We start from the raw sequence: 21,890 nt of genomic DNA on the forward strand, positions 1-21,890 counted from the left end.
ATGAAAAAAAAGGAAAAAATCACAATGAAGTATGATAATATATACCACAGTAATTAATAATGGCAGTTAATTTTTAGATGATGAGAATGTTATTCATTTTTGAACAGCTTAAGTATTTTGTCAATAAGGTTTTGTTCTTAAGATTGAAAAGGTTAATTATTTTTAAAAATGCTGGATAAGTATTATTCAGCTATTCTCAGACTCCACTACCACCTCTCAAATGACAGCAGCAGTTTCCTTGCAGAACTGCGATGAGGACCATGGGAGGCAGCTGACGACCACAGCATGAGCCCTGGCCCAGAAAAAGGACTCAACACATGTCATTTCTCAACCTGTGTCTCTTAAAGGCAAAAATCACACACTGAAATAACACTACTGAGCACTCTTTTTTAAAAACAATTTTGTAGATAGATGCCCATGACTAACAGCAATATGGTTTATTTACAATTGAGTACAAATCAAGCGAAAAATTGACAGTACAATTCATTTTTAACAATCATGGTAGGAACTCTAGAGCCATATCGAGCTATTTTTCATCAAAGCTATTTCTTTCTTTCTTTTTTTAGAGAGGGAGGAAGTAGGGAAGAGACCGAGGGAGAGAGAGAAAATCTTAAGGAGGCTCCATGCCTCAGCCCAGAGCCCGATGCAGGGCTCAATCTCACCACCCTGAGTACATGACCTGAGCCAAACCTGAGTCGGATGCTTACCAACTGAGCCACCCAGATGCCTCCCATTAAAGCTATTTCTTAGCAGTGGAGAATGTTCGTGTATAAATGGTCAAACACTAAATAATACATGAAGCATTTCAAAACCTAATGAATGGAATGTCTTATCTAAGGATTTTAGTTTATTATAATCCAATAAATACTCTTTATATACTTTTTAAATTGGTCATAATGGTACAGAAATAACTTCCTCTCTTTTCATTAGTTAACAGCTGACCTTTTTTTTTTTTTAAAAAAAAAAAGATTTATTTATTTATTCATTCAGAGAGAGCGCGAAGAGAGAGGCAGAGACACAGGCAGAGGGAGAAGCAGGCTCCCTGCAGGAGCCCGATATGGGACTCGATCCTGGGTCTCCAGGATCACACCCCGGGCTACAGGCGGGGCTAAACCGCTGCGCCCCGGGGCTGCCCAACAGCTGACCTTTTATGATAGTTAAATCACTCATTGTATTAGAGGTATATAAGACAATGCATATACATATGTGCTTTTACTCAGGCAATTAAAAACTTTTGACTTGAAAGAATACTTAATGAAACATGACAATATACAACAGAGTCACAGTCTAAGCAATAGAGAATCACTAAAGCATCTTTTTTTTTTTTTTTTTTAAGATTTTATTTATTTACTCATGAGAGACACAGAAAGAGAGGCAGAGACACAGGCAGAGGGAGAAGCAGGCTCCATGCAGGAGCCCGATGCCGGACTCGATCCCAGGACTCCGGGCTCATGCCCTGAGCCAAAGGCAGACGTTCAACTGCTGAGCCACCCAGGCATCCCATCACTAAGGCATCTTAAATCTACTTTAAAAAAACAACAACAAATATTTAGATGATTCTTCCAGTCTAAGCCTCATTAAATTGGCTGTAGAAGCCCAACTGATGAAATACATGAGGCACATATGTAAGCTATTACTTACTAATTTATGTTAATAGCTGAGAACAATAGCCCTAACTATTCTGAACATTATCAACACTTTGTAAACGTGCATAAGTCTGAGAGAAGGAAATTACCTCAAACTATCCGGTAGACAATAGTACATAGTGACACTGAGGTAAAACAAAAATTAAAAAAAAACTTCCCAGAACTGATTCCAATAAAAATTAATGACTGTTACCTCACCAGGGCTTGAAAAAAATGACTTCTCCATAATCAGTTTCTCTCTCTCACTTTCAAAACAGCTATTTTAAACCTTTCCTCACCTCTTTGCATACTCGTACTCTACCATAACCTCTGTCCATCATTCTGTCTCTTATTTCATAGATTAAAGAAAATGAACATCCTCGAAATGTACTAATGTTTGCACCTGCTCTTCTCTTCTACTCAACCCAATAGGTGATATGTGAACTGATCTATTTCCTTCTACCCCTTCTGCCTTACTACCCTCGCAAAACCGCAATCCCAACAACTAATGTATCTGCCTCTACTTCTACCCACATGCTGCTGAATGCCTACAAAAATCACACACCCGCATGGGTAAGATCCAGTACAAATTTATCATCTCTAACTTTCATTGGACTCTCAATACCTTAATTCTTTTACCATCTTTTCAACTATCTCTCTCATTCCCTTTCATAATATTCCAAATCATCACAATTTCCTTAAGCCCCCTAAATTTACTCCAAGGCTCTTTACAGATAACATCTTCTGTTGATGACTACAAGAAACCAAGGTCATCAAGATCTTATTCAACTTTTCATTTAAATACAAACCATATGCACACCCAACAATACGTGCTCTCCTCCAGGATGAAGTATCTTTCTCCTGCTCAAGGCTCACCTGCCCCCACCCCCACCCCCCTTAATTTGACTCCATGCTCTCCTCCCTCAATTTCACTCTTAAAATTTTCCAAATCTCCCCTTCTGCTTTCTTCCCTTCTCTTTATGAGCTGCATCTCCTCCATCTTTACAAAGCAAAACACTACAAACATACAAAAAAACCCTTCTCATCAGCAAGTTCACATACATCAATTTTTTTTGTTATCTTTTCTTTCAAAATTTCTACAACCCCAGTATATCCTTACTGTCTCTTTTCATCTCCCATTTACTCCCCATTCACTGTTTTCTGGCTCTGCATTCTAGTAACTTACAAACTGGCAAATTTCATGAACATTTTTCAATCTTCATCTTACTGGGTCTATGGTACATGATAGTGTTGACTACTCTCTCTCTCTCCTTACATTTATCTTTTGAGCTCGATAACCACCCCTCTCCTGATTCTTTTTGTAGTGCTACTGACCAGCTCATACTCTGTATCTTTCATGGGTTCCCCTTCTTTCATCAGACATTCATATTCACCATGGTTCATCCTTAGCCTAGTGCTCTTCTCACTTGGCAGTATAAACCATGAGTAACTGCTCATCCCCTTCCAGGGTTCCAACTACCCCTTCTGTGCCGGAGTCCCCAAAGCACATATCCAGCCAAATTCTCTACCTGAGCTTCCAATTGCTTATTGAATACATCCACTTGGGAAGCTTACAAATAGTTCAGACTCAATGATCCAAAGTGAAAAGATCTTTTAAACCTTTTTTTCTCAGCAACTGGGAAAAACATTTCCCAAATTAGAAACCTAGAAGATAACCTGCCTTGGTCCCTTCTATTCTCTTATTCTATTGTTTAAAATACTTCACTGGCTCTGTATGACTCCAGGAAAAAGAATTGGGTCCTAATACAATATACAAATCCATCTTGATGTGCCTCCTATCAATCTTGACAGTCTTATTTTTTGATCCTCCTCGATATGAAATCAACGTCTTGGACTCCTTATAGATACTGGCACATATGAAAATATTTACCTTTATCTTGACTCAGCTTTATTTTTTTTTTAAAGATTTTATTTTATTCATGAAAGACACACAGAGAGAGAGGCAGAGACATAGGCAGAGGGAGAAGCAGGCTCCATGCAGGGACCTGATGTGGAACTCGATCCCGGGAGTCCGGGATCAGCCCTGAGCCACAGGTGGACACGCAACCACTGAGCCACCCACGCATCCCTTGACTCAGCTTTATCTCTTACATAAATTACCTCCGTGGTTAATTGAGTCTAGTTAATTCCATTTGTGCTAATGTTTATCTTTTAAGACCTCAAGAATCACATCATATTCTTTTCTTTTTTTTAAGATTTAATTATTTATGAGACAGAGAGAGCATCCAAACAGGGGGAAGGGGAGAGGGAGAGAAAGAGTCTCAAGCAGATTCCCGGCTGAGCACGGAACCCTAGATGGAGTTGGAACCCACAACCCCAAGATCATGACCTGAGCCAAAATCAAGAGTTTCATTCAACAGACATTGAGTTTCATTCAAGAGACATTCAACTGACTGAGCCGCCCAGGCACACCCACATCACATTCTTGGAGATGTCCTTTCCCCATTCTCCACAGGCTTTTAGACAACTTTCTCTCAAGGGGTGCCCTTCAGTGCTGAAAGAGTTACAAGTAGCCGCAGTAATTGGCAGTGAATGGTGGAGCATCTAAAAGCCCTATGGAACTACTGACTTTTTAAACTATGTACTTGTACACCTCTGATAAAAATATAAAAATTATTTTAAATATCCCCACCAAGATTGCTACATGTAATTAACTTAACAAAATATATTAAGAAACTAACTCTATTTAACTTAACAAAATATCTTAAGAAACTAACTCTATTTAGACTCAATCTTGGGCCTATAAATATCCTCTTTCAAAATCTCTTAAAGAGAACCTGCCAAACAACAGAGCAAACTGAGATGATTCTGTAAAGTGTACAAAATACTCAGGCAGGGATCCCTGGGTGGCGCAGCGGTTTAGCGCCTGCCTTTGGCCCAGGGCGCGATCCTAGAGACCCGGGATCGAATCCCACGTCGGGCTCCCGGTGCATGGAGCCTGCTTCTCCCTCTGCCTGTGTCTCTGCCTGTATCTATCTCTCTCTCTCTCACTGTGACTATCATAAATAAAATTAAAAAAAAAAATACTCAGGCAATTAACTATCATTTCAAAAAATAATGGAAATGACAAGTGGTAATTCCTATCCCCTTCCAAAACTCAACCACTATAGGAATAATATAAAGAATGCTCAGTCTTCCTTTTATCTGTTAGAACTAAATGAAGTTCACTCTGACCAGGTCTCAGATAGTCACATGGCTTTACGCAAACTGAAAAAAAGGAATGAAAACATCAAGCTTCTTAAAATCCCTGGGTGGCTCAGCAGTTTAGCACCTGCCTTCGGCCCAGGTTGTGATCCTGGAGACCTGGGATCGAGTCCCACATGGGACTCCCTGCATGGAGCCTGCCTCTCCCTCTGCCTGTGTCTCTGCCTCTCTCTCTCTCCCTCTCTCTCTCTCTCTCTCTGACTCTCATGAATAAATAAATATTTAAAAAAAAACAACAAAAACAACTCATTCTATCATTTTTTCCTACCTATGATTTATTATAACCTTAAAATTCCTGCAGTGCCACCCTGCCTTGGAAGGCCTGGCCTTGGCAACCAGGACTTACCCTGTTAAACACTGGCAGCATCATGTACAGCTTCTCCTCTTGTTCCTTCTGAGTCATGTGCCGGGGAGGATGGCACAACTCCGTGAAGAGACGGCGGAGGTGCATCAGTCCTAAGGCATTGTCTTGGGGGCTGCACTCCTCCTGCCTCGGTCGCCCCATAATCCTCTTCACCATGTTCATCTTGGCTGGTTGGTGATAAACACTTCTAATTCTGTGGAAAGATGTTCATACGTAGACAGTCAAAATGTCATCATCCTGATCAGGTCAAGAGCTTAAAAAAAGCCAGAAAAACACAAAATCCTGTTTGAAATGTTTTTTTTCTTCTTCTTTAAATAGAAAATGTAGAAAGGCAAAGCTAATTTTGATAAGTCTCCCTAAGTGACATATTAGGAATCATGGCACTCAATATTCCTACTAGCTTTGGCACAATGTGTATAAAATGTAGAACATTAATTGGACAAGTGTCAAATGTTTCCAACTAAGTCATATGAAGTTCAACAAATAAAGGGACCACAAATCTCACTATTAATATTGTTGCTTAATAGCTGAGCAGATATAAAAAGAATGAAGAATAGAAAGTTCACCCTCATCTCAAAACACCAAACCAATAAAAAAAAAAAAAAAAAAAAAAAAACACTCCAAAACAAACAAGCAAAACAAATAACCAGCCTATGCCCCTGGAAACATAAGGTTTTCTATTTTTAATTTTTTTTTTCTAGATGAAGGATTGCATTTTGGGTACCTGTTTGAAGAGTCTACTTTATTACAGTTTGAAAATGTACAAATTAAAATGAATGCATCCCAATGTATTTTACAAATCATAAGATGACAGTAAAAATTTTCATATAGCTTGAAGATCACTTTTTCAGACTATAGTTTGAAACTCTGGCAAGTCATGTTAATTCATTTAGTGGATCATGATGCACGTTAAAAAAAGTGAAATGGAAGATATTGAAATACATATGGTAAGGGGAATTATTATTTCATGCAACTTATTTTAGGTGATTCATGCATACTAAATGACAATGTAAAATGTATTCCTGACTAGAGCTGCAGTTAAGAAATAAACAAACCAACCACTGGGTTAGGATATGTACCAGAATCAATAACACTAAGCATTCAGAAAGCATCATCAGCCCTTTTCAATCACCACTAACTGCTCCAGCAATCACCTAATTTCAGATACAAAAAGAGGGTATCTTAAAAAAAGGAACCAGAAGGGCTGGGAAGACATTATGAATATACAGAATTTGGATAAAAGGCAATTAGCTTTTTAATCTGTAGAAAAGTAGGAATAACCTGAAGATCAGTTTTTAATTTTGCGCTATAACCACATTAGCCAGTAATGCCATTTCTTAAGAAATAAAAGATTACTGCAAGGCTAGAGCTCTACTTACTAAACATTGGTCTACTGATTTTTAATACTCTAAGAACTGGCATCTTACATATGCTTGAGAATTTTGAGTGAATTCCATATTTGGCCACGGGTACATGCTTATGCATTCTAGGATCTAGCCTACTGCAACAGGAGGCCATGAGGTGACTCATCCCAGGTAAGGAGTAGAAAGACACTGCCTAGAGCCCCGCCAGTGGCTCCGCCATGCTAAGTGACTGCTGTCCTGAGAGCACTTAAAACACTCTAAGGGGTCCAACCATGGGGGAGAGTACTTAGACACATAGGCAAAAGCCAAAAGAGCCTCTAAACCACAAAATGACAAACCAAAGATCATCCAGTTCAAAGCTGTTTAATGTATTTCATCCTTGGAAAATAGGTAAGTCCTTCAAATATAAGGATTTCAATAAATACATTCAAATCACCTATGTGCTATTTATACTCCTGGAGAGCCCCAGAACAAAAACAAAATTTGAAGTGAATTATAACTTTTGATGATTAGCTAACATTTTAGATCATGCTTATCTCTGCTTTTTCCTTAGCCCATAGCTAAAGTTCATGATCTAGACAGTCCTGAAGAGGATTTAGATTCATGTTCCCCTAACACTTCAAAACATTTTTAAGAGATCTCAGCTTTCCAAGGGTTCTATGTCATTTTTTAAAAGTTAAGTATTATTACTCTATAATACTCTAGTTCAAAGCACTTTCAGATCTTCTCCTTTGCTCTTCATTCTAACTTAAGCAAGTGGGTGGACAAGAGGATTAACTCTACCTTTATGTAAGGCCCTGAGACAAGGGCAATAAGCACAAAATCTCACAGTGATAAAGAACTGGATGAGAATCCAAACCTCCTACCTCCTGGTCAAGTACCCTTCCCACCTAACTCATATTCACGTGCGTTTTTTTTATGATTTTATTTTTTAAAAGATTATTTATTCATGAGAGACACACACAGAGCGAGGTAAAGACATATGCAGAGGAAGAAGCAAGCTCCACGCAGGGAGCCCGATGTCGGACTCAATCCTGGGACCCTGGGACCCCGGGACACCCTGAGCCGAGGGCAGATGCTCAACCACTGAGCCATCCAGGCATTCCTATGATTTTATTTTTAAGTAATCTCTACACCCAACGTGGGGCTTGAACTCACAACTCTGAGATCAAGAGTCGCATGCACTACTGACTGAGCCAGCCAGGTGCCCTCCTCCCGTGCTTATTTTAAATTACAGAATTCTTAGAAACTGGAACTGTAGAAATAATTTATTTAGCACCAAGTAGAATGGGAAATAAATCTTTTTTGATTTTTCTTAAGATTCTAATCAACTTTCATTAAAAAAAGGAACCACATGATCACGGAACGACAAACAGTAACTAGACGTAATGAAGCTATTGTACTATCGTTATTTAATATTTATCTGATACAAAAGGATATATATTAATCAGCTAAGTGGGTTTACTGGGATTTCTCTTACTCAGATAATCTCAGTGATGGAAAAATTCAGATTCCTCCTTCTCTCCTTCCTTACCAAGAAACACTTAAGCATATCAGATTGCTGGATTATTGCTTTATCTCCACTCCAATATTTATATTTGAAGTAGTATTCAGAATAAGAACTATCATGTTTAAAATACTATTCAGCAATGAGAGACTAAAAAGAATAAGTACTTTTCAATCAAATCTGTAAAAACATATCCATGTGATACAGGTAACTTCAGGTGAACCCCTTTGAATCCTGGGTTTCTCTCATCTGTAAAATCTTTCCTCACAGCCTTTTTGTAATGCATACATAAAAGAACTTCGTTTCTATTAAGCGCCAAACACATTAGTTTACATTCAATAAATTCTTTTTCCTTCCTTTGAGCCTAATCATGAAACATTTAATCCTTTTTATTTACTTTTTTAATTATTTAAGCAAGTAAGGAAAACAGTTTAAGACTTTACAGTATTTGGCTTTAGAGATTTACACAATGATAAAAAATTAGCGAAGTATTTATTTCTTTGTTAGATGCTCAATAAGAAACTTACAGAGTAATGGAGAAGAGATAGGCAAAATATAATAATAATAATAACAACAACAAACCACAGAATGATTATTTTGGGGATATTGTCACTAGAGGTTTTCAAAATATTTATAAAGATAATTCTCTATAAGAACTAGTTTTCTAGTACAAACCCTATTTTGTTTCACAAAAGTATTTGTACCACCATAGTGCCAACAGGGGGTTATTTAAATAGCAATGAGATAATTACTGCAATGAGCCCAGACAGTATTTCTTATTCTAATCTCCTGTATTAATGCTTGAAAATCCCAGATACTTTAATCTTCTCCGCCCAAAATTCTTTAAAGAGTCTGCCATTATTTAAATTACAGAAGGGTATAAAACAAGGAGCCTAAATTTTAAAAATATATTATTCAAGTAACTAGCTGCCTTTGAGTAGCACAGCCAAAAACTTAAAATAGCTTTCCTTTATTTATTTATTTATTTTTAAAAGATTATTTATTTATTTATTCATGAGAGACACACAGAGAGAGAGAGGCAGAGACACAGGCAGAGGGAGAAGCAGGCTCCATGCAGGGAGCCCCGATGTGGGACTGGATCCTGGGACTCCAGGATCACGCCCTGGGCCAAAGGCAGACTCTAAACCGCTGAGCCAGCCAGGCGTCCCAATAGCTTTCCTTTAAAAAAAGAAAAAAACATCCCTTAATTCCATAAGAGAAAAAAATAAATAGTTCACATGGCTAAAGGAAATCTTAAAATTTCATCAAAGAATTACAGGTAATTTCTCAGGTATTTATTTTATTCTTAAAACTTCTGGGGAAAAAATCCTTTACTGTGAAAAAGAAAAGCAAAACTTCTTACACTTTAGAAGAGTAAAGGGCAAAACCTAGAGAGACTCCCACCACACTGGTTCTATATAACTCAGCAATCTAACATATATACACATTGAAAAATACCTATAGATACAGTCCTCAATTGGAATTTAATCTTTCTGCCTGCTAAAGCATTAGTTTTTTTTGCCTTTTTCGCCGTTATCAGATTTTAGTCTCTTCATTTACAGATGAATCAGCCACTTCATTTATTTATATAGCAAAATACAATCACTTAAGACCTATTCCCAGTATCTCCCCATCCTTTGCAGACCATCTAGTTCACTCATCTACTGCATATATACTGAACTAAACAATTTCTCAAAGCATCTTTTAGGTATGCTTAATTTGCTTAATTTTTCTCTCTTCATAGACAAAAGCATATTCCAAAGTCAAAAGCGACTTGCTTCCATTTAAGAACACTTCACTTACATATGATTTCCAAGTACAAGTAGCCACTGAGGACATGTCCCAGACAAGTTTCTTGAACCCCTCCTTCTAGCAGCCTCTACTGCTGTTTTGGCAGCCTCAAAGGCAAATTTACTCCAATAGATAAACAACAGTTAGGTTACTTGATATGATTAATATTATAGTATAATTAAATCATTTATGGAATAAATAAACTTCTGTTGGCTGACCTGAAATCCCCAGCATTCTCTGAAAGTGTATTTTATGCAAATTGTGTTCTAAATTTTGTATAAGATCCATGAAAGAAGAATATTTGTAGCACAATGCTTCCGTAATTTGTGATTATCTAACACTGGCACATTTCTGCATTCCACACACCTCTACTACTTCTACTACAAATCATTCAGCTCTGTGATCATTTATTAGTAGCCTCAGTGGATGGCACAGGGCAGGAGAGACTGACCTCCAGAGTGAGATGAATATTAGCAGGCCCAAAACTTTCGGGCCATATTCACCTACCCCCCGATAGGAATTTCTCTATTTCTGAAATTTCAAATTGTGAGATCTCACTCTGAGATCCTAATTTTCAATCCATCTACTTTTCTCATTCCTTAAACCTGTGGTCTTAACTGAAAATATACAGATTGGAAACTATATTTACATAAGAAAAGGAGGAATGTCAGAGAAGAAATAAATGAAGGTAAAATAAAATTTTATTATTCTTTTTTAATTCAAGTATAACTATTTTTTTTAAGATTTTATTTATTTATTCATGAGAGATACACAGAGAGAGAGAGAGAGGCAGAGACACAGGCAGAGGGAGAAGCAGGCTCCATGCAGGGAGCCTGACATGGGACTCGATCCCAGGTCTCCAGGATCCCGCCCTGGGCTGAAGGTGGCGCTAAACCACTGAGCCACCCACCGGGGCTGCCCTCCACAGCTGATATTTATAGAACACTCCATCCAACAAAAGAATACATATCCTTCTCAAATTCACATGGGACATACTTCAAGACAGATCACACATTGGGCCATAAATACGCCTTAACAAATGTAAAAGCAGAGAAATCATACAAAGTATGCTCTAAGATCACAATGGAATTAAACAAGAAACCAGTAACAAAAGGTAGCCCCAAATACTTTAAATTAAATAATACACCTTTAAATAACACATGGAAGAAGTGTCAAGAAAAATTCACAAACATCTTGAACTGAAAATACAACTTATTAAAATGTATGAAACACAATGAAAGCTGTTGTGAGAGGGAAATTTGTAGCACTAAATGCATATATTACAGAAGAAAAAAGACCTGCAATCTTTCAAACTTTACTCTGCCCATACCTTGTCTCATGCAGGTCTCCCTCCTGTGCTTTCATACTTCTGTGCCTCTGCATACCCTGAATCCTTTGAGGGGAGAAGGGGTTCCCCCTCCAGTTTATCTGAATTGACCTGATTACTAATCATCCCTTAAATCTCTAGTCCGGGGCATCCTGGGTGGCTCGGCGGTTTAGCACTGCCTTCAGTCCAGGGCCTGATCCTAGAGACTTGGGATTGAGTCCCAAGTCAGGCTCCCTGCATGGAGCCTGCTTCTCCCTCTGCTTGTGTCTCTGCCTCTCTGTGTGTGTCTCTCATTAATAAATAAATAAAATAAAAAATATAAATAAATAAAATAAAATAAAATAAATAATAAATAAATAAATAAATAAAATCTTTAAAAAAAAAATCTCTAGTCAGTTGTCCCTCTTCTAGAAAGCACTCCCCAATCTCCCTGTTAGAGATGATCCCTTCTTTCCCATACAATCCGGTGCATATCTTTATCACAGCATTTTTCACAATGTTACATAACTGTTATTTGTTTTTTCCAATACTAGACAAACAATATAAGATTATGGAAGGCAAAGTTCACGTCATATTCAACTTCTTTCCCCCAGTATTTAACACCTGGCAAATAAGAGGACAGACTAAGAAACGGCTGATAAATGAGTAAAAAGAGACCAACAAAAGTTTCGAAGATGAATGAACTAGAAACAGCTCAAGCCAAAGGTAAGTTAAGGTGATTTAAAACAGGCCAAAGATGGGGAAATTTTTCTATAAATTCCTTATCTGTTTATTTTAAAACAAGAAGGCTTAGAAGACAACTACGATCTTTATGGTTTGTTTAAATTCAATTTTATTATTTGAAAAAGTAAACCATTACCATATGACCATTTTTGGTGAGAGGTATTGGGTAACCCAAAACATATTTTTCTAAAGTAGTCAGGGAAAACAGATACAAATTCAGAAAGTAAGAATTATAAATGTGGAGGCAGGGACAGAAAGGATAAAAATCACTGCTAACAGAATTGGTTGGTAAGCAAATGATGACAAAACAAACAGCAGTGAGCCAGAATCTTCGACAGGGAATCAATGTATCAACAACAATCTTGAGGACAAGGAACATCCAGAAAGGAAGTCACTTTAGTACCATCAACAACAAATCACTTCTGTGTGAGTGGGAATATACTCAGTGATCTGAAAGTGATGAAAAGGAAATGACAAATGCAAAAGACAGTGCAGAATTGGATCAGTAAAATCACACAAATAAAAAAACAAACAAACAAAAAAAATAACATTATCAATGAAAAAAAGAATGGGAAAGTAAGTGTTGGCTTCTTCACAGACTAAATTATACAATAATGAGAGTTTTAATTGTGAATTCCTATACTTTCATGTTTCTCAAAGTATCAGAGTTCATATATTCAGATAAATTTTGCTCTACTCACCAATTATTTTCAAAGGCTATGTACACAGAATGATGCGAACATGGTTCAAAATGCTTTTTAAAATTCCTCTCTAGAATTGCTTTCAGAGCATTTTATAAACTCTATCTAAAAATCAGTGTCATCATATATCATGTTTTACCAAAAATGGTATTACCCACTTTGCTCATTTGCCTTAGTTCCTAAACTTTCTCCATATAACTTTTGCCTATTACTAAATATCAAATCCTTTCAAAAAGACTGAAAATTGACCACTAATAATCAAAAGAATGCACTGCAGACTCTGCAGCTAATTATGAGGAAAATATTCTATTAGATTCTGAGCAATGGCAAGAGTCTACTATATGTAAGGCACTGTGAGTGTATCAACCCTCCATGGTGTGGTGTATTCACTTTCCTAAAATTCCTAACAGATCAGTATAACTTCCCTTAAAAGTGACATGACTGCCTCAAGTGGAATACAGCCAAAACCCTTTACAAGGCATAAAACGTTTCTCAAAATCTGTTGTATACCCAATTTTGCAGTATTGTCTTCTGCAATATCCCTCCTCCCATTCTACGCTCATAGAAAATCACCTAACCGCTGTTCCCTGAATATGCCATGGAATTTCAAACTCTTCATGCTTTCCCCCCATGGCCTTTCCTCTGCCTAAAATGGCCTCCTCAGATTTTCTTTTTACTGCCTAGGAACCTCTCATAGATAGCTCATAATCTTACTTAATACAATTTAAACATCTCCAGCATAGTAACATGATCACTGATTCAAATAAATATTTGTCAAGACATTCCACACCTCATCCGAATCTCTTTCTGTTCCAGCCACCTAGCTCTGCTTTCGGTAGCTTATATTCGCCATGTCCTTGCCATTAAAGCAATTAAGAAATAATCTGAAACACAAAACTTAAAATATTTATAAGAAAAAATGTTGGAAAACATATTTATAACCTCAAGGTAAGGAAGTAAGGAAGAAGATCTTTAAAAAAAAACCCCAGCAAATTAGACACAGACAAAATTAACCTTACCAAATTAGTAACTTTTGTACATGAATAATTAACAGAAAGTCAACACAAGCCACAAATTAGGAATGAAATATCTCCAATACTTATAATGAACAAAAAAATCATTTGATCTAATATATATAAAGAATGGCTATAACTCACTGAAAAAAGTAAACCACCCAATAAAAAAATAGACAAAAGACAGACATTTCACAGAACAAGGCAAATGACCACAAATATATAAGGGTGGTGCACAACCTCATCAGTAATAAATGAAATAGAAATTTATAATTTTCTGACAGCTTTTTGCACTCTGGTAAGAATGCATGTTCATTTACCTTATGTCTGTTTTTATGCCATTGACTGTCATCCACCCTCCCCAAATCCACAGGACTCCTTCATATCACCTAGAAAAACATGTACTACAGATCCGCATAAACTTCTCCACCAGGGTTGAGCCTGTAGTCAACAGCCAATAACCTAGTCTGATCCCATATGAGGCTATTTCTCAATCTACCACAGGTATAGTACAAACATCTTAGAAGTTATGGAGGGTATCTCTAGGAACAGGCAGCTCCACCATTTCCATACATTGAACCTAGTTTGAAGTCAGTGACCTATAAATATATATATATAATATAAATATATATTTAAAAATGTATTTTTTTAAATAGAACAATCCTATTTTAAAACTATCAAATAGATTTTTTATTTTATTTATTTTTATTTTTTTAAAGATTTTATTTATTTACTCATGACAGACCGAGAGAGAGAGAGAGGCAGAGACACAGGCAGAGGGAGAAGCAGGCTCCACGCAGGGAACCTGACACAGGACTCGATCCTGTGTCTCCAGGATCACACTCCGGGCTGAAGGCAGCGCTAAACCGCTCAGCCACTGGGGCTGCCCTCAAATAGATTTTTTAATATATATTTTTATATTCAACTTTTTGGTGTTTGCCACATACCTGACATACCAAATATGAATAATACATTTTTATGGATGGCTACATGATAGTTAGGTGGATAGAGTGAGGCAAGAAATCTTCCTGCTGACACTTAAAACTTTTCCATAAATTCCTCTATCCAAATATCATTTAACGGAGGTATATGAATGAAAACACTTATGAAATTTATTTTTATAAAATCCTTAAAGAAACATACTTTAAAAAAAAAGGTGGTACTAATATGAATCTTTTGGACAAAAAGATTACTTGTTACCAGATATAACCTTTTGCTAACCAGAATATTAATTGCTTCTCTTTTAATTTTTTTACATTAGATATTATACAAATGAAATATTAAAATATACTTACATTCTCATGACTGAGGGGTACATTCTCACTAAAAGGGTCAAGGGAAGGGAGCTGAGGAGTGAAGGGGTAGAAGGAGAGGAGAAAAGAATAAGAAAAACTGTATTTCTCTATCGTTCCAATAGTAGCATATAAGAATGATTGCCACAAATAGCCATGTCCTAATTACATCATTTCACTGTTGATCACATGTAGCCTATTTTAAAAAATGCCTTTGGGGAAGAATAAGAGGGAAAATGCTATTCTTAACAGTTGGCTATTTAATACATTTTATAAATGCATCCAAAATATTGATAATAATGTTTTAAATATATTGCCCTTTATTCTAGGGAAATAAGTTATTAAAGTGAATAATTTTGCAGAGTACAACTCAATTTACCATATTTTTCTTATAATAATTTCATCCTCCTCTTAGAAAGAATGCCACGTTAATACATAAAATACTATCTTAAACAAATTGGCAGTGACCCCGACGATGGACATCAGTGTTCTTAGGTTTGTTAATTTTTTTAAACATTCCATAATATTTAACATTCATTGTTTTGTGGGAACAATCTAAACAAAAATCACTGACTTTTCTTGAAGGACCAGAGGATCAAGCATAAACCAGCATTATTCTCATTTTGCTCATCTCCTTATCCATTTTACAGCTAACCTCTCAACTAGAGCTGGAGAACAAAGGTATAGGCTATACAACTGAAAATTCCTAGCTCATAAATTTACTAGTAGAGACTGAATCTTTGGAGGTTAAAATTAAAAATGTAAAGTATTTTATTTCAGATGTCTAGGCTTTTGAATCCTGCTCCTTAAACAGAAAATATAACCTATAAGAAGTGCAATTTTCTATAAATGAAGACTATGAAGTTTCATTTTGTTACTTAACTTCCTCCTACTAATTATATATAATATTCTAAAAATCACAATTTGGATTGTTTTAGGTAGGGAAGTGTACCATGCAAAGACTTAGGACTGAAGAAAATATAGATTATTTTTCAGCTTTATTTTTCTTTCTGAAATTATGTAAGACAAAGTTATTCTATAGTCATTCTAAGACATTTTAGTTGATTCTGCTAAAAAGCAAAATTTAGTACCTCAAATGGGGAAGAGACCCATGAAGCAATTATAATTAATTGCATTTAAAGAAATGGATTAGGGGATGCAGGGCTGGCTCAGTGTTGAGATTCTGACTTCAGCCCAGGGTGTGACCCCAGAGTCCTGGGATTGGGTCCAACGTCAGGCTTCCTGCATAGAGACTGCTTCTCCCTCTGCCTGTGTCTCTGTCTCTCTCTGTGTCTCGCAGGAATAAATAAATAAAAGCTTAAAAAAAGAAATAAAAGAAAAAACCTTAATGAAACTTGCACATTAAATTATGTGATTGTAAATTCTGAAAATAATCGTCTCCATATCACGGTAGTAAAGCCGGTGGCTGACATAAGAATAAGCAAACCAAAATGCAGCTGAGACCTTAGAAAAAGACCACAGAAAGGGATGTAACTGTTATGTAGGTGGTACTGACACACTTGACCTCTACCTAAAGCCATACACAAAGGACTCAAGGTGGATTAAAGACCGAACAGTAAGAGGAAAAACTATAAAAGAAAATGAAGATATTTTTATGAATCACGTAAGAATTTATTAAGCATATATTCAAAACTATATAACATGCAAAAATAAAATGAATGTGATAAAATCTAAAGTTAAATATTTGGGGCCCCTGGTGGCTCAGTCAGTTAAGCACCCAACTCTTGATTTCGGCTCAGGTCATAATCTCTGGTTTGGGAGATTAAATCCTGTACTGGGCACCATCTCTCTCTCTCCCTCTACCTCTGCCTCTTCCCCACTTCTAAAAAAAAATTTTAGAAATATTTTGGCTCAGCAAAGAACATGGTGAACCAAGCAAAAAGCAAAATAACACAACGGGAGAAGATATTTGAAATGTCTAGAACCACAGGGATTATAATCTACAATTAACAACAACAAAAAAATCTCAAGAAAAATCCCAAATAACAAATTCAAATCCCCAAGAAAATTACAGCTTTCCCAATTTAAAAAAAAAATAAATAAATAAAAGATGAACAAGCACCCTGTAAGGTCAAAATATGAAAGAGATATTTTTACTTTACTCAATAATCAAAGAAATGCAGGCTAAGATAAGGAAATGCCATTTTACACCTCTTAATTAGCAACAAGCAGCAAGTTAGGAAATGCCCTAAATTCCTGGACATGTGGACAAGACCCACATACAGGGAAAACTGTCTGGTAGAGGACCTAAATAATGGGGTTTTTTTGTCCCCATTTTCTTAAAATTCAGGTATAACTGACATACTTTATTATGTTACTTTCAGGTGGACAATATAATGATTCAGCAATTCCATACATTACTCAGTGACCATCACAAGAAATGTATTCTTGATCCCTTTAAACTATTTCACCCATCTCCCCCCAATTTCCCTCTTGTAAACTACTGTTTGTTCTCTACATTTAAGAGTGCTTTTCTATCTTTTTAATTTGTTCATTTGTTTTGTTTCTTAAATTCCACATATGACTGAAATCATATGCTTTTGTATTTCTACGATTTATTTCACTTAGCATAATACCCTCTAGGTCCATCCATGCTGTTGCAAATGGCAATATTTCATTCATTCTATGGCTGAGTAATATTCCAGTGTGTGCTCAAATATGCACACACACACCCCCACACACCTTCCTTATCCATTTGTCTATCAATGGACACTTGGAGTGCTTCCATATCTTGACTATTGTAAATAATACTGCAGGAAGCATAGGACTGCACATATTTTTAAGTCAGTATTTTTGTTTTCCTTAGGTAAATACCCCACAGTAAAATTACTGGATCATATGTCTAATCATGTCTTCTGCCTATTTTTAATCATATTTGGTTTTTTGGTGTTGAGTTGTATAAATTCTTTACATATTTTGGATATTAATCCCTTATTGTATATATCATTTGCAAATATCTTCTTCCTGTTCAGTAGGCTTGTTTTGTTCACGGTTTCCTTTGCTGTGCAAAAATTTTTTATTTGGTATAGTTCCAGTAGTTTTACTTTTGTTTCTCTTGCTAGAAGAGACATATCCAAAAAAATGCTTCTACAGTAAATGTCAAAGAATTTATTACCTATTATTTCCTTCTAGGAGTTTTATAGTTTCAAGTCTTCTACTTACGTCTTTAATCCATTTTGAGTTTACTTTTGTGGATGGTGTTAGAAATTGGTCCAGATTCATTCCTTTGCATGCAGCTGTCCAGTTTTCCCAACACCATTTGTTGAAGAGACTGTTCCCCATTGTATATTCCTGCCTCCTTTGTCATAGATTAATTGACCATATAATTGGAGGTTTATCTGGATTCTCTATTCTGTTCTATTAATGTACATGTCTATTTTTGTACCAGTACCATACTGTTTTGCTTACTACAGCTTTGTAGTATATGTTGAAATTTGGGTTTGTGATAGCTCTAAATTTGTACTTTTTCAAGATTGTTTTGGCTACTTAGCATCTTTTGTGGTTCCACACAAATTTAAAGATTATTTGTTCCAGATTTCTGAAAAATGCAGTTTGTATTCTGATAGAGATTATATTAAATCTATATACTTGCCTTAAGCAGTATGGACATTTTAACAGTATTGATTCTCCCATTCCATAAGCATGGAATATCGTTCTATTTGCTTGTGTCAGCTTCAATTTCTTTTAACGCTTTATAGTTTTCAGAGTATGGGTCTTTTCCTCTTTAAGTTTATTTCTAAGTATTTTATTATTTTTGGTGCAACTGTGGGACAGTTGTCTTAATTTCTCTTTCTGCTACTTCATTTAGTGGACTGAAATGTAACAGATTTCTGTATATTAATTTTCATTCATTTATGAAATAAAGTTTTACTTCTTCCTCACCAACTTGGATACATTTCTTTTTTTGTCTGATTGCTGAGGCTAAGGCTTCCAGTGACATGTTAAATAAAAGTATTAAGAGTGGACATCCTTAATTTGTTCCTGACCTTACAGGAAAAGCTCTCAGTTTACCACCACTGAGTACGATAGTAGTTTCAGGTTTTTCATATATGGCCTTCATTATGTTGAGGTATGTTCCCTCAAAATCTACTTTGTTGAGAGGGTTTTTACCATGAATGGATGTTGTAATTTGTCAAGTGCGTTTTCTGCATCTATTAAGATGATCATATGATTTTTATTCTTCTCTTATTAATGTGATTTATCACTTTGGTTGATTGGTGAATATTGAACCACCCTTGCATCCTGGGAAGAAATCCCACTTAATTATACTGAATGATCTTTTAAATAGTGTTGCTGGATCTTGTTTGCTAAATTGGGAGGATTTTTCATCTATGTTTATCAGAATTACTGGCCTGTAGTTTTTTGTAGAGTCTATCTGGTTTTGTATCAGAGTAATGCTGCTCTCATAGAATGAATTTGTTTTTTGTTTTTGTTTCTTAAAGATTTTATTTATTCATGAGAGACACACAGTGAGAGAGGCAGAGACATAGGCAAAGGGAGAAGCAGGCTCCATGTGGGCTCTCTCAATCCTGGGACTCCGGGACCATGCCCTGAGCCGAAGGCAAATGTTCAATCACTGAGCCACCCAGGAATGAATTTGGAAGCTTTTCTTCCTTTTCTATTTTTTGGAATAGTTTAAGAATAGGTATTAATGGGGATCCCTGGGTGGCGCAGCGGTTTGGCGCCTGCCTTTGGCCCAGGGCGCGATCCTGGAGACCCGGGATCGAATCCCACGTCAGGCTCCCGGTGCATGGAGCCTGCTTCTCCCTCTGCCTGTGTCTCTGCCTCTCTCTCTCTCTCTCTCTCTGTGACTATCATAAATAAAATTTTAAAAAAATTTTAAAAAGATTTAAAAAAAAAAGAATAGGTATTAATGGTTTTTAAATGTTTGGTAGAATTTCTCAGCTATCTGGTCCTGGACTTTTGCTTCTTGGGAGTTTGCTGATAACTAATTCAATTTATTACTCCTACTTGGTCTGTTCAAATTTCCTATTTCTTTCTGATTCAATGTGCAGAAGTTACATGTTTCTAGGAATTTATCCATTTCTTCTAGGTTGTCTGATTTGTTGGCATATGATTTTTCATTATATTCTCTTATACTTCTTTGTATTTCTGTGGTGTCAGTTACTTCTCCTCTCTAAAGGGCAGTTTCACATTATTCAATCTTGCATTTTGCTACTCAGTATATACTCCAAAGAAACTCATATGGGTAATAACTTCTAAAAGGATATTTACTGTACTGTTGTTTGTGGAGACTAGGGAGCTGGAAGCTATTCAGAGGTTCATCATGGCTCATCACTAAGAAGAGGAGTAACTAAAACAGAGTTGATAATCATATATATTCATTTAAAAGTATACATTTTGGGACGCCTGGGTGGCTCAGTGGTTGAGCGTCTGCCTTTGGCTCAGGTCGTGATCCTGGGACCAGGATCAAGTCAAACATCCGGCTCCGTGCATGGAGCCTGAGAGAACCTCTGCCTCTGTCTCTGCCTCTCTCTGTGTCTCTCTCATGAATAAATAAATAAAACAAAATCTTTAAAAAAAAAGCATACATTTCACATAGATGCATCTTAAAAACACAGTGATGAGTGAAAGGAACTAAAATTAGGATGAAATATGTTTTTAGAATACCATTTTTTAATTAAAATTATGTACACATAAAATAAATATTTTGCAAGAACACATACTAACTAAAGAACACTAAATGCTTCAAAATTATTGTGCTTATCCTTCATTAAATTACAGGTCTTTAAAGGAAATACTTTGTAATACTTCTGAATTTAGTTAAATTAAAACCAACAAACTGCTGTTTTTTGTAAGAACTATACATTCACTATGATTACTAAAATCAAACAAATAAAAACCATTTCTTAAATGAGTTTCAACTGAACCACATTTAAGTCATATACAAGTAGTTAATTTTTTTCTAAAGTGATTCTTAGCTATTTCTCAATTTAGCCTTTTTATTCCTTTTAATCCTCTGACATTAAAAAAAAAAATCCTTTAAAGGAGACTCAGGGCAGCCCGAGTGGCTCAGTGGTTTAGTGCTGCCTTCAGCCCAGGGTGTGATCCTGGAGACCTGGGATCGAGTCCCACATCGGGCTTCCTGCACGGAGCCTGCTTCTCCCTCTGCCTGTGTCTCTCTTTGCCTCTCTCTCTGTCTCTGTGTCGCTCATGAATAAATAAATAAAATCTTAAAAAAAAAAAAAATAAGGGAGACTTCATCTGCTATGCAAGTAACAATAAAAAAACTTACATGTGCAGGAATATTTAGCTAAGCATTTTTCTTAAAGCCACTTGTGACTGTTAGAATGGTACAAAGTCTGGATAGGTTTTTCCATCCCTCCATCCACCTGGGCTGGAAAGGGAATGACTTTTAGTCAGAGATAATAACCCGGCATGTATAATAAACCTTAAGGAAATAGGACCTGGCTCAGAAAAAGAAGAGAGACTTCCAGGAAGATTTCCATTCCAGTATCAGAGAGAAAAAAGGAAATAAAACTGGGTTATTACCTCAAAATAAATTATGTAGTTTTTTTATAAAGAGAGAGAAAGAGAGCAGGGAGGAACAGAGGGAGAGGGACAAGCAGACTGTTGTCTGATGTCCCATCATGCTGAGCATGATGTCTGACGTGGAACTCCATCTCAGGACCCTGAGATTGTGACCTGAGCCGAAGCCAAGAGTTGCATGCTTAACAGACTGAGCCACGCAGGCACCCCAAATGGTGCAGGTTTTAATGATAAATCTGAGGTTTTTCTAATTCTCACACAAGCCTACCCTTGATCTCCATTAACAAAAAATCACATTGTCAATACTAAGATCTTCTGTCATGTTTGATAACCTAGATTTGACTTTAATAAAAAAAGAAACTTTGGGATCACTGGGTGGCGCAGCGGTTTGGCGCCTGCCTTTGGCCCAGGGCATGATCCTGGAGAC

General features: G+C 36.4%; 1 protein-coding gene across 9 annotated transcripts in view; it reads right to left on the bottom strand.

The window, feature by feature from the left end:
• The window catches only part of WDFY3 (WD repeat and FYVE domain containing 3), a 266,585-nt gene that overhangs the window by 174,291 nt on the left and 70,404 nt on the right, over nucleotides 1-21,890 (bottom strand). For all 9 annotated transcript variants that reach the window (XM_025425680.3, XM_025425694.3, XM_025425668.3 and 6 more), the window contains exon 3: nucleotides 5,197-5,407. In XM_025425680.3, the coding sequence (XP_025281465.1) occupies nucleotides 5,197-5,376 (180 nt within the window). In that variant the 5' untranslated portion in view covers nucleotides 5,377-5,407. The remainder of the gene's footprint in view (nucleotides 1-5,196; nucleotides 5,408-21,890) is intronic.

Source organism: Canis lupus, chromosome 32 (assembly GCF_003254725.2).
Source record: "Canis lupus dingo isolate Sandy chromosome 32, ASM325472v2, whole genome shotgun sequence".
Lineage (NCBI taxonomy): Eukaryota > Metazoa > Chordata > Mammalia > Carnivora > Canidae > Canis > Canis lupus.